The 13,411-nt window shown below is 34.9% G+C and overlaps 1 protein-coding gene across 1 annotated transcript in view; it reads left to right on the top strand.

Annotated features, from left to right (window-relative positions):
* The window catches only part of TFPI (tissue factor pathway inhibitor), an 86,603-nt gene extending 75,367 nt beyond the window's left edge, over window positions 1-11,236 (top strand). The window contains exons 7-8 of the mRNA XM_040227778.1: window positions 7,456-7,635; window positions 8,529-11,236. Of these exons, the coding sequence (XP_040083712.1) occupies window positions 7,456-7,635; window positions 8,529-8,641 (293 nt within the window). The 3' untranslated portion in view covers window positions 8,642-11,236. The remainder of the gene's footprint in view (window positions 1-7,455; window positions 7,636-8,528) is intronic.
* Window positions 11,237-13,411: the final 2,175 nt, after the last annotated feature.

The following is a 13,411-nucleotide window of genomic DNA, read 5'->3' as shown; positions in this document are numbered from 1 at the left end:
GTTTATAGCTGGGAAAAAATAAAATAATCAGGGGTACCATTTGTATGCATTTTATTACATTTGTATTATATTTTATAATAATTTTTAATACAACTAAAGTATGTAACCTTGAAGTTTCTTCATTTAATATACTTAATACTATGATTACCTGAAATAACATAAAGCATTTGTAAAATTCAAACATAATTATAAAACACCAATATATGTTTTATGTCTTTGGGTCTTCTTTCTAATCAAAGGAATATCAAACCTGTGTTTCCAACTTAATCTTATGACTTAAGGTACGGATTTGTTATACTTTTAAATTTTGGTTCAGTTCCACATACTGAGTGCCTCCTATATGAGGATTTGTCATGCAGACTGGGAGTCTAATAATAGTAAACAGAGGGTGGTTTTGTCCTTTATTGGCATGCCTGGAAAATAGGGGCATATGTAGATGATTTCAGGGTCTACTATATGCTCAGACAGAGACCTGAACAAGTGTTAAGGGAGGACAAAGTCTTGATGTTGTACTTCCATTGAAGAATGTAAAAATTAAAATTTTCTGTCTTCTCAAAACTTGGGTTTTATCTTCTAACATCTTGGACTTGTTTGCCTAGATGCTAGCTAATCCACAGGCATAGTTCACAATTCTGTCTTCATTCAGAGAAATTTTCTGAAGTATGATGTTCAGTTGCTCAGTCATGTCAGACTCTTTGTGACTCCATGGACTGTAGCCCGGCTGGCTCCTCTGTCCATGGAATATTCCAGGCAAGAATACTGGAGTGGGTTGCCATTTCTTCCTCCAGGGGATCTTCCCAACCCAGGGATCGAATCTGTGTCTGCTGAGTCTCCTGCATTAGCAGGCAGATTCTTTTAACACTATGCCACCTGGGAAGCCATTTTCTAAAGTAAAGCCACATTGAAATAAGGCCATGATTACAAAATTACAAATTTGGAAGCTATTGACTATATGTTATAATATAATTACATTTCAAAATACATTAGAAAACATTCTATCTCCTAAGTCAACTAATCTAGAAATAATAGAATTTGCCTTCTCTCTATCTGTCTCCCAACCCATATTCACTCTGGTGCTTAATTTTAGCCATTGCTGCTCTAACTGCTGTAGTTAGGGTTCTCTTATACTCTGCTCTTTTTCATGTCTCCTACTGGGTTCAGCTGACACATACATGGTTGAATTTGTTTTATGTATTAAGATAGATAATAATTGCCTCTTTTATCCTTTTATATGTTCAGTCATTTTTAATGTCTATATCATAAAATCAAATATGTTAGCATTAAAGGACCTGCAAATTTGGTCTGAATTTGCTGTTCAAAGGAAAGATTTGGTATTCTGTTCCATGAAACAATCTCAGAAGACAAAAAGAAATTTCTTCAACAAATAATGAGGTGGTTCCTAAAACCTAAGTTGGTTGGTAAAATAGAAGAATCAATATAGGCATGTAAATAGAACACATGGCCATCATCAGATGGTGAACACTGAAATCAGATTGATTATATTCTTTGCAGCCAAAGATGGAGAAGCTCTATACAGTCAGCAAAAACAAGACCGGGAGCTGACTGTGAACTCATTACCAAATTTAGACTCAAATTGAAGAAAGTGGGGAAAACCACTAGACCATTCAGGTATGACCTAAATCAAATCCCTTATGACTATACAGTGGAAGTGAGAAATAGAATTAAGGGACTATATCTGATAGACAGAGTGCCTGATGAACTATGGACAGAGGTGCATGACATTACAGGAGACAGGAATCAACCATCCCCAAGAAAAAGAAATGTAAAAAGAAAAATGGCTATCTGAGGAGGCCTTGAAATAACTGTGAAAAGAAGGGAAGCGAAAAACAAAGGAGAAAAAGAAAGATATAAGCATCTGAATGCAGAGTTCCAAAGAATAGTAAGGAGAGATAACAAAGCCTTCCTCAGAGATCAGTGCAAAGAAATAGAGGAAAATAAATGAATAGGAAAGACTAGAGATCTCTTCAAGAAAATTAGAGATAGCAAGGGAACATTTCATGCAAAGATGGACTCAATAAAAGACAGAAATGGTGTGGACCTAACAGAAGCAGAAGATATTAAGAAGAGGTGGCAAGAATACACAGAAGAACTGTACAAAAAAGATCTTCATGATCCAGATAATCACGATGGTGTGATCACTCACCTAGAGCCAGACATCCTGGAATGTGAAGTCAGGTGGACCTTAGAAAGCGTCACTACGAACTAAAGCTAGTGGAGGTGATGGCATTCCAGTTGAGCTATTTCAAATCCTGATAGATGATGCTGTGAAAGTGATGCACTCAATATGCCAGCAAATTTGGAAAACTCAGCAGGGGCCAGAGGACTGGAAAAGGTCAGTTTTCATTCCAATGCCAAAGAATGCTCAAACTACCACACAATTGCACTCATCTCACACGCTAGTAAAGTAATGCTCAAAATTCTCCAAGCCAGGCTTCAGCAATATGTAAACTGTGAACTTCCCGATGTTCAAGCTGGTTTTAGAAAAGGCAGAGGAACTAGAGATCAAATTGCCAACATCTGATGGATCATCAAAAAAGCAAGAGAGTTCCAGAAAAACACCTATGTCTGCTTTTTTGAATATGCTAAAGCCTTTGATTGTGTGGATCACAATAAACTGTGGAAAATTCTGAAAGAGCTGGGAATACCGGACCACCTGATCTGCCTCTTGAGAAACCTGTATGTGGGTCAGGAAGCAACAGTTAGAAGTGGACATGGAACAACAGACTGGTTCCAAATAGGAAAAGGAGTCTGTCAAGGCTGTATATTGTCATCCTGCTTATTTAACTTATACGCAGAGTACGTCATGAGAAACACTGGGCTGGAGGAAGCACAAACTGGAATCAAGATTGCTGGGAGAAATATCAATAACCTCAGATATTCAGATGACACCACCCTTATGGCAGAAAATGAAGAAGAACCAAAGAGCCTTTTGATGAAAGTGAAAGAGGAGAGTGAAAACGTTGGCTTAAAGCTCAACATTCAGAAAACTAAGATCATGGCATCCAGTCCCATCACTTCAATCCAAATAGGTGGGGAAACAGTGGAAACAGTGGCTGACTTTATTTTTCTGGGCTCCAAAATCACTGCAGATGGTATTGTAGCCATGAAATTAAAAGACACTTACTCCTTGAAAGGAAAGTTATGACCAACCTAGATAGCATATTAAAAAGCAAAGACAGTACTTTGTCAACAAAGGTCCATCTAGTCAAGGCTATGGTTTTTCCAGTAGTCATGTATGGATGTGAGAGTTGGACTATAAAGAAAGCTGAGCCCCAAAGAATTGATGCTTTTGAACTGTGGTATTGGAGAAGACTCTTGAGAGTCCCTTGGACTGCAAGGAGATCCAACCAGTCCATCCTAAAGGAGATCAGTCCTGGGGGTTCACTGGAAGGACTGACGTTGAGGCTGAAACTCCAATACTTTGCAAAGAGCTGGCTCATTTGAAAAGACCCTGATGCTGGGGAAGATTGTGGGTAGAAATAGAGGGAGACAACAGAGGATGAGATGGTTGAGTGGCATCACCGACTCAATGGACATGGGTTTGGGTGGACTCCAGGACTTGGTGATGGACAGGGAGGCCCAGCGTGCTGCAGTTCATGGCGTAGCAAGAGTGGGACATGACTGAACGACTGAACTGAACTGAAAATAATGCAGAAACAGAGACTCTACATAAAGATTAATGTAAGTATAAAATTAAAGGTTTACTGTATAAATTGTAAAGCTATTTCATAAGCCAGTTTACATATAAAACTGGCTCTTGGAGCATCATCTTATAGTTTAGCAGTCAATGCTATATCAACTGCAATTCCTGGCAGAATATGAATTTATTCTGAATCCTGAAATCTCTCACAGACCCTCTAAATGGAAGCTATCCAACTCGTTATTAATGGTGAAGTCAAGACAGTGCATTTTGTTATTAAATTCCCTTTGAAAATGAACAGAAGTCAGGTTAGTGTCTTTTATTCAATCTTAAATTTCCACAAATTATAATCTAAACCAAAAGATCACATTGTGCAACTACTTCAAAACCTTTTTATTTTCTTTCATTGTAGATATCAAAATCTGTTTTTGAATAGGTGAGTGCTTTGTGTTTATCTAGAATAAATATGTTAATTGAAAATAGTCAAGTTTATCTCCTGAAAGGGAACAAAAAATTTCTATTTCTTCACCTTTAGAGACTGAATCAGATGATACTCAAGGACTCAGTAAATCTGGAGCTATAATGTCCTTGAGAAACCATCTGCTTCATTATTTTAATTCTGTTTTTTATACTAGCTTAATTCAATGATAGTCTTAATTGCATCAACCTTAAATGATTTTAGGAGAAATAACTTATGTAGTGGGTATGATTCATGTTTCTGAAGAGTAATGTCCTTTAAAAACTTCCCAACTGATGGTGATTTATTGCATTATTAAAAACATAATTTTTAAAAAAATTTGAAATATTGAGTTGGCCAAAAAGTTCATTTGAGGTTTTGCATAAGATGTTATACAAAAACCCAAATGAAAAAGAAAAAGAAATCTTTGGCTTACCCAATACAGCCTTTTTAGTGATTAATGTTAAGCTATAACTCCCTATCAAAATATTATCTCTCTATATTAACCTGGGTCAAATGTGAGTTGAGTCTGATGATCTGTTTAGGTAGTGATTAAAATAGGACAAACAAATGATATAGTGATCAGATCAGTCATGGAGAAATACTTTCTGAATGGGAGTTGCTATGTGGTAAGATAGACAGTTAAGTCTGCACACCAGATCCCAGACTGTCAGAAGCAGCATTCCACATATCCTCTGATTCAGAAGTCACAAAGAGTTTCAGGCAGAGGTAATCTGATGCTTGGGGCAGTTCAGCAGCTGGTGAAACTCTTTGATGAATCTGTACTGTCACCTGTCTGTTTGCTTTCAAACTTGTCCCCTGCATTATTCTTGCTCTTTCTCTTGGTTTCTGAGTAGTTTGGTCAGAGGCAAACTGTTGGAAGACTGGGTGACTAAAGGAAGACAGAGAAGTACATCTCTCCACCAAAACTGTGGAATATGCTCCATGGTTTCAGATAAGACCAGGCGTGTTCTGGGTGGTACGGCCATAGACGCTCCATGGTTTTGGATCCCAGTGGAGAGACTGCTTTGGTTCTAGCTTTCAAGTGATGTTTCAGGCTCCTGGTCTATGATAGCAGAGGCACATTCCTTGTTACCCTTAATCTAGGAACTATAGCCCCAGATATACTATGCCAATTTGTCCTCACTTTGAAATAACACTGATTTTGTTATGGGGCCAGTTCTACTTTAGGTTGTGTGTTTGGCAAAAAGAGATGATTTGTTCCCTGTAATCAGAAATTTCTGTCTGTCCTGGAATAAGAAGCTTTAGAGCACTGCTATTAAGACATAATAAGTAACATTTGTGAAGAAGTATACTACAAGGATATCTATAATATATGTATATGTTATTATTTTCAACTTATTGTGGGCTAATATATTTTGTGTACAAAATGCTAAAGTGAAATAGATGTATAAATCATACCATGATACTTACTTACACATCTACTATGAGGTATCTGTGGCTGCTTTTTGAGAATAATATTTAAAAGAATAGCAATTTCTTCTGTTTTCTCTCTTTCTCAAATCAGGCTAATTGTTTGTGGGGTATTTCATTTGTTTCTGAGCATGGATGATAATTTTAGAAGATCATGGAATTAGAAGCAATGGCAATTGACAACTATGTTATATTCTTGGCTATGGACTGATGAGAATCCACAACTTACCCACTGGAAAATCTTTCACACAATATTGGGCTCAATTACAGCATATCTCTCCTAGGTTGTTACAAAATTCCTCTTACATTAACCATTTTTGGAGAAAAAAGACCTCAACATTTTCAGAAAATTAAGCACACATTCTCACCAAGTACATTTTAATTTTGTTTTAAGATGGCAGTAATAATGCTCTATAATCCCTAAATGGGGTGAGGCAAAACATAAATTAGACTACATGATTTTTAGTCAAAATTTTTTTACAAAGTCCCAGGAGTGTCTTTTAAATCAGTGTCTATACATCTATTTAAAGATTAAGTAATACAGTTTTAATCTGATTTCAGTTCTTGGATTTTGACACAAAATGTTACCTTTCTAAAGTGTTTATCATAAATTCTTCCCATAATATTTTCAATACTTCTCTTATATTTTCAAGAATTTCTCTTTTACATGAGATATTATATCTAGATACTCTAATCTTTATTTACATATCTAGAAGGTAGGAGGTTATAAAATTTTATCAATTTAAGATTTTTTTCACTTTTTTTCTCAGATTATTTTATTTATTTTTTAGTCTGTTCCCCTGGGGTTCACTTGCCATCAAACCAGTTCTTGCTTTTCGTACAAACTCTTTGCCTTCATTGCTACTGAATTCCTCAAAGTTCTATTTTCTGCCAATATTGTACATTCAGCATATCCTCTTCATCTGCATTTACTGTACCATGTCTTGCTATATTGATTCCTGAGCTTCCACCAAATTATCTACAGTTTTGGTTTCCTAATAATATCAAGCAGTTTAGCTCTACAGCTAAAAAGACTACCAGCTTTCCCTCACTGACAGGAATTCCAGAAGGAGCTGAAAACTATCATCAGGCTGAAACCATTTTTATGCTTTGTCATAAGGAAATGAGCAATCCTTTCATGACCCTAGCTGTATTTTTTTCCTTCTATTTTTGAAAGTGGTTGGTCCCATTGACAGACTAGCCCATCTGTCTGGTTTAAACCTGTAAATGTGTGATCTTACCTGCCTTCAGCAATATTCCTTCCTTTGCAAAAATATCTAACTCATCTAGAACTGCTGGTTTAATTCACACACACACACACACAAACTTATTACTAAGCTAAATCATCTGGGTTGACTTTCCAAAGCTTAAGGTTAGAATTTGCTATACCTGAATCCCTGTGCTTTAAATTGTCATATGTTATGTCATTCAGAGCTTTGGTCAGGGAATGACCTCTTCCTTATCTTCTGTTTGTTTCATACAGTGAGTAAAGTTTTTGCTCATCACGACTTTATTTGTGAAGTTGAATACTCATGAACAAATGATATATAAGCAATGATAATTTTTTAAATGGATATGGTTAATAAATTTTCTTCAATTAAATTGTTGAATAGTGGGTGTTTATACTATGTAAAACTAGTTACGTCAGATGAAGAGTAATCCTGGCACTGTTCTTTAACAGATGTACCTACTTGCATATTTACTGGAGAGAGGTCTCAGTAGAGTGAATGCTTGGAGACTGGCTAAGCGTTTTCCTGGAATTGAAATATATGAATTTTATGTTATTCATTCAGATTACTGTTTCACATAAACATGCCTAATAAGACTAATCTACAAACAATAAATATGAAAGTTTCAGACTAACTATTATATATGAATTACTCTGTTTTCTTTATCTTTTCAGAATTGAATCGCCCCTCCTGGTGTCTGACCCCAGCAGACAGGGGATTGTGTCGAGCCAATGTGACCAGATTCTACTACAATTCAGTCATTGGGAAATGCCACACATTTGAGTACAGTGGATGTGGAGGGAATGAGAACAATTTTACCTCTAGAAAAGCATGTTTTAGGGCTTGTGAAAGAGGTATAGAGGGCATTCTCCCATTAATTCACTACTGTTTAAGACAATAATTGTATTGAAATCATGAATGAATTTTAATCTGAGAAAGTATGAAATTAGTTCTATTTATGATAAGAAACAGTATTTTCATTTAACTGTGTCGTCTCAACTACATTTTAATAATATTGCCAGATACGTTAACTACAGTTCCTTTCAATGTATCTTCCTCCCCCAGAGAAATTTAAACAAAACATTTTTTTTAATGTCTATATACTAAGCTTTCATTTTAAAGCATTATACGAAAATATCTTTAAGCTTTCTAATGCATAGAAATTTAATGTATTTATTTTCTTCTGAAAATAAAAATGGTCCATATTTATAGAGTGTGTGTGTGCTAAATCACTTTAGTCATGTCCAACTCTTCATGACCCCGTGGGCCGTAGCCACCAGGCTCCACTGTCCATGGGATTTTCCAGACAAGAATACTGGAGTGGGTTGCTATGCCTTCCTCCAGAGGATCTTCACAACCCAGGGATCAAACCAAGTTTCTTGTCTCCTGCATTTGCAGGTGGACTCTTTACTGCTAACGTCACCTGGGAAGCCCATTTATAGAGTGTTAATATGTAAATAAAATCATCTATAACTCCACTCCGTCATGTTACAGCCACATGTCCACTTTAATAAAAGAAGCATTAATTTCTAACTGAAGATGAATAATAAAAATCAATAATGTTTACCCATTCATGCAAACTGACATCCTTAGAAAGAGGATGTTTACACAAAGAAATAGACAAATGACTGTTAAACCAATTATACTTTTTTGATTTAAATCATTAAAAGATAATTTGAAGAAATTTTAGATTATGTTTTGTTATGTTAGTTTATCATGTATAAATTTATTTATCTTCCTTTTCTAGGTTACATCCGAAGAATATCAAAAGAAGGATTACTTAAAACCAAAAGAAAAAGAAAGAAGCAGCTAGTGAAAATAGTATATAAATTTGTTACATTACAGCATCATTTCTACTAAATATTTTGGACAAACATTTTCATTATGATTCTTATTGTTTCTCTCCTGAAATCTTTGTAATGAAAATCTCATGAATCTTCTATGCATATCTTACCTGCTATTAATACCTTTGCATCAGAGGTCCTTTTCCAATCTAATCAAATTGCTTATTCTGTGGCTATAACTTATTAAATGTCTGCTATGAATTTATTATTTTCTTGATTCCTTTCTAACTATCTGCCATTTAACTACAATTTATCATACTGCTGGCCCCATCGAGTCAGTCTGTTTTACCATCTGGTGGTTATCTGTTTGAGAATATGTCATCACTTATTTGTTTTTATCACATATACAATTATATTCTTTATACCCTATGTTCAGATTAACAAATATAACTATTAAAGATCAAGTGTTTTGGGGTTTCACATTTAAAATTGTGGCAAGCATCTTTTTCTGATTAAGATCACTCAACATTACATTTGGAAAGAGCTAATAACAACAGAATTCTGTAAGATGATTCACTCCCTAGACATACTTTTGCTCCCTTTACACTAACCAGCACTTCAAACAATCCTAAGCCAAATCATATCTGAACAAAGAAAGTCAACTCTGTGTCATATGCCTGCCTGATTTTGATTGATGTAACTTTTGTGTGCTTCTGGCCCATCTTATCAGTAAAGAGGGTTGAATAGCTGTGTGTTAAATACAGATCATGATAAGAAAAGTCCTGGTGGGAAAGAGAAGTTTTTAATGGCAATCTGAAGGAAATTATTTATGTACTTTCTAATTTTATTGTTTGACAAAATTTTCTCTTCCCGAAAATGGCAAGAATATATAAACCTCCCAAAACCTATTCATTTATAATTAGGCTTTGCACACAATGCAACCAGTAATTCATGCTTTAAAAAATGTCACACTATTTCTGTAAAAAAGGAAGACAAAATTATCAGGAAGGAAAAGCCTCCTAGAAAAATGCGTATTATTCACTCTCAAGCTTTTAACATTTCTCTGGAGTTAATTCAGTTTATCTAGATCCTTACCTTTCCTTCTCTGCTGAGTCATGTACAGTTTGAGATCTCAAGAGCCTTGTTCACTTCAAATTTCACCTTTAAATTTGAACTTGTCATCTAGAAACAACTAACCACTTTGTCCATTTAGTTTAGCTTAATGACTTCTCTCTAGTAATAGTAAATAAATTCTGCCTGTTCCTCAGTCTTGAAAGTTTGAACCCAATTTTGATTTCTTCTTTTCTCTCATATACAGCTTATAATCAGTCTCTAAACCCTATTGATTGTTTTGTCATAAACGTCATCTAACTCCCAGTCTTTTTACCTCTGCTTCATTCTTCACATCATTACTGATTTAATTCTTAAGAATTAACTCGTGTGTTTCTCCACTACTCAGAACCCTTCAGTGATTCATTAATTGGTACTTAACTTCACCCTATCCTCCCAATTTAATTTTGACATATGTATGTATTTGTACTTACCTACACTACTCTTTCATGGCCATTTCAGTTTAGTTAAAATGGTACTCATAGATCACTGAAAATATACCTCATTACTTAGTTTATTCATGCTGATTTCATATTTTTAAAATATGATCCCTTCCAGATCATTTATGTGAAATCAGAGACGAGCTGATGTGAACTATAAAATCACTGTCTTTTGAGGCATAATATGAAAAATCCTAACATGCATCCTATATCATAAAAATTACATCATTACAAAATGTCAATTTTTTCACTTAAGAAAATTTTTCTATCTTGTTTTCAAATATTCAGTACATAATCACATAAATAACTGCCTTAAATTGAGTCTTCTATGGAATTTGAAACTTTTTGAAATCAAAGTCTCTTGTGAAATATGTCTGATGTCTTTTACACATGGATAGCAACGCCTTTAAGTAAATGGTAAAGTGTTCTTAGGTCAAGTGGCAAGTTGCCACCAAGGACATATAAATAGCATATTGGTGACTTGACTATTTTCCCCAACAACTATTCATAACTTCATTACTTAGTCAAAAGACATACACTGAGAGATGGTTTGCAATGTTTAATGCATGTGAATATGTTTACCGTGTTTTTAAATAAGATTGTCTCTGGTGGGTTTGTCTTCCCATGTTTTACATAATTGAATGCATCTAACTGTGAATTTTATATAGAATTACATTATATAGCAGATGATGCTTATTTACCAACTCTGTTTATTCTGTTCAAAATTAACAGGTTTTACTGAAAATTGATAAAATGTTTTTATTTTTTACAGTATAAGAAATAAAATATATTATCCTAAATAATAAAGTGTGACTGTTATACTACGTTAGACTTAAAAAAATAAAAATTAATGATCTTCAGTTATTGCAAAGGTAAAGAGTTCTAAGACAAAGAAAAAATTCATTCCACAAGCTGCACTCTACTTGCCTCCATCTATATATTCCACATTTACTCTATTCCATATGTATTTCTACCAGTCATCTAATTGTATAAATATAATATATTCAAATATATATTATATGACAACACATTATATAAATGACTTCCAATCCTGACTAGCCTATCCAGTTTTCATACCAGAGGAAAGAAAATGCCATTAAAGTAACCAACTATTTAAGGGACTTTCTGATTTTTTCACCTTCTTTCTCAAGAACTGAGCAAAAACATATCTTGGTTGACTTCCCTGCAGTCTCCTATGCTTAGGAAACCTTGATTCTTATCAGCCCCTCAGGCTCAACCCCTGAACTACTCTAATCACATAGCTGAAGTCTTGGCTAGAATACCACTTTTAAAGAAGTAGTATTTATACCACTTTAAAAATACACAATAATTCATCTTACCAAAGAAAGAGAAATGTACAGACATTTAATTGTATAATGTAACAATAAGTTAGGACAATAAATATGGTCTCCTCATCACTTTTCTTAAAAATAAGAAAAATTCTGACTCACACAGTCAGAAACAAAACATGGATATTTTTTGTCAAAATTGAAAAAGTCAAAGGTATTTGACTTCAGTATTGATGGATTCAGGACCTCATATTATTAAAACTCAGTCTCTCTTCACTTCTAATTCTGCTGCCCAACATTTTTTTTTTTTTTTGCTTTTATTTTCCAGCCTCAAAGATTTCAAGATGACTTCCAGAATTTAAGTCCCTTTAAGCTCAGAGTAAAGTTTTCTAGAAAAGTTTGAACTCTCTTACCTCAAAAAATTGAATTAAAATTCTGGCCTCAGGCATGACCAATGAAAGAAATAATTGATAAGCTAGACTTCATTAAAATTAAAAGATTCTGCTCTATGAAAGACAGTATCAAGAGCTTAGAAGACAAGCTACAGCCTAGGAGAAAATGCAGAAACACGTTGGTTAAAAGACTGCTACTGAAAATATACAAAAAACTCTTAAATCTCAAGAATAAGAAAACAATCCTATTAAAAATAGATCAAAGACCTTCATGGACATCTAAAAAAACCTATGGAGATGGCAAATAAGTTTATGAAAATATGTTCCACGTCATATGTCATCATGGAAATGTAAATTAAGACAACAATGAGTTACTACTATACACCCATTAGCATGGTTAAAATAAGATGCATGATACCACCAAAATCTGTGAAAGATGTGGAAAAGCAAGAGCAACTCATTCTTTGCTGGTAGGAATGCAAAAGAGTACAGCTACTTTGGAAGGCAGTTTGACAATTTCTTTTTATACTGCTCATGGGGTTCTCAAGGCAAAAATACTAAAGTGGTTTGCCATTCCCTTCTCCAGATCAAATTGCCAACATCTGTTGGATCATAGAAAAAGCAAGAGTTCCAGAAAAACCTCTACTTTTGCTTTATTGACTACGCCAAAACCTTTGACTGTGTTGATCAAAACAAACTGTGAAAAATTCTCAAGAGATGGGAATATCAGACTACATTACCTGCCTCCTGAGGCATCTGTATGCAGTTCAAGAAGCAACAGTTAGAACTAGACATGAAACAATGGACTGGTTCCAAATTGGGAAAGGAGTACATCAGGGCTGTATATTGCCACCCTGCTTATTTAACTGACATGCAAAGTACATCATGCAAAATGCCAGGCTGGATGAAGCATAAGCTGTAATCAAGATTACTGGGAGAAATATCAATAACCCCAGATATGCAGATGACACCACACTTATGGTAGAAAGCCATAAGAGGAAGAGGAACTAGACAGCCTCTTGATGAAAGTGAAAGAGGAGAGTGAAAAAGTTGGCTTAAAACTCAACATTAAAAAAACTAAGATCATGACATCTGGTCCCATCACTTCATGGCAAATAGATGGAGAGACAATGGAAACACTGACAGATTTATTTTCTTGGGCTCCAAAATCATTGCAGATGATGGCTGAAGCCATGAAACTAAAGGTGCTTGCTCCTTGGAAGAAAAGCTATGACCAACCTAGACAGCACTTTAAAAAGCAGAGACATCATTTTGCCAACAAAGGTCCATGTAGTCAAAGCTATGGTTTTTCCAGTAGTCATGTATGCATGTGAGAATTGAACTATAAAGAAAGCTGAGCGCCGAAGAATTGATGTTTTTGAACTGTGGTGTTGGAGAAGACTCTTGAGAGTCCCTTAGATTGCAAGGAGATCCAACCAGTCAATCCTAAAGGAAATCAGTCCTGGATATTCATTGGAAGGACTGATGCTAATGCTGAAGCTCCAATACTTTGGCCACCTGATGTGAAGAACTGACTTATTTGAAAAGACCCTGATTCTGGGAAAGATTGAAGGCATGAGGAGAAGGGGACAACAGAGGATGAGGTGGTTGGATG

This window comes from Oryx dammah, unplaced genomic scaffold (genome assembly GCF_014754425.2).
Source record: "Oryx dammah isolate SB20612 unplaced genomic scaffold, SCBI_Odam_1.1 HiC_scaffold_27, whole genome shotgun sequence".
Taxonomy (NCBI): Eukaryota; Metazoa; Chordata; class Mammalia; order Artiodactyla; family Bovidae; genus Oryx; species Oryx dammah.
Note: the sequence above shows the minus strand (reverse complement) of the source record. Positions and strands in the feature narration are given on the sequence as shown.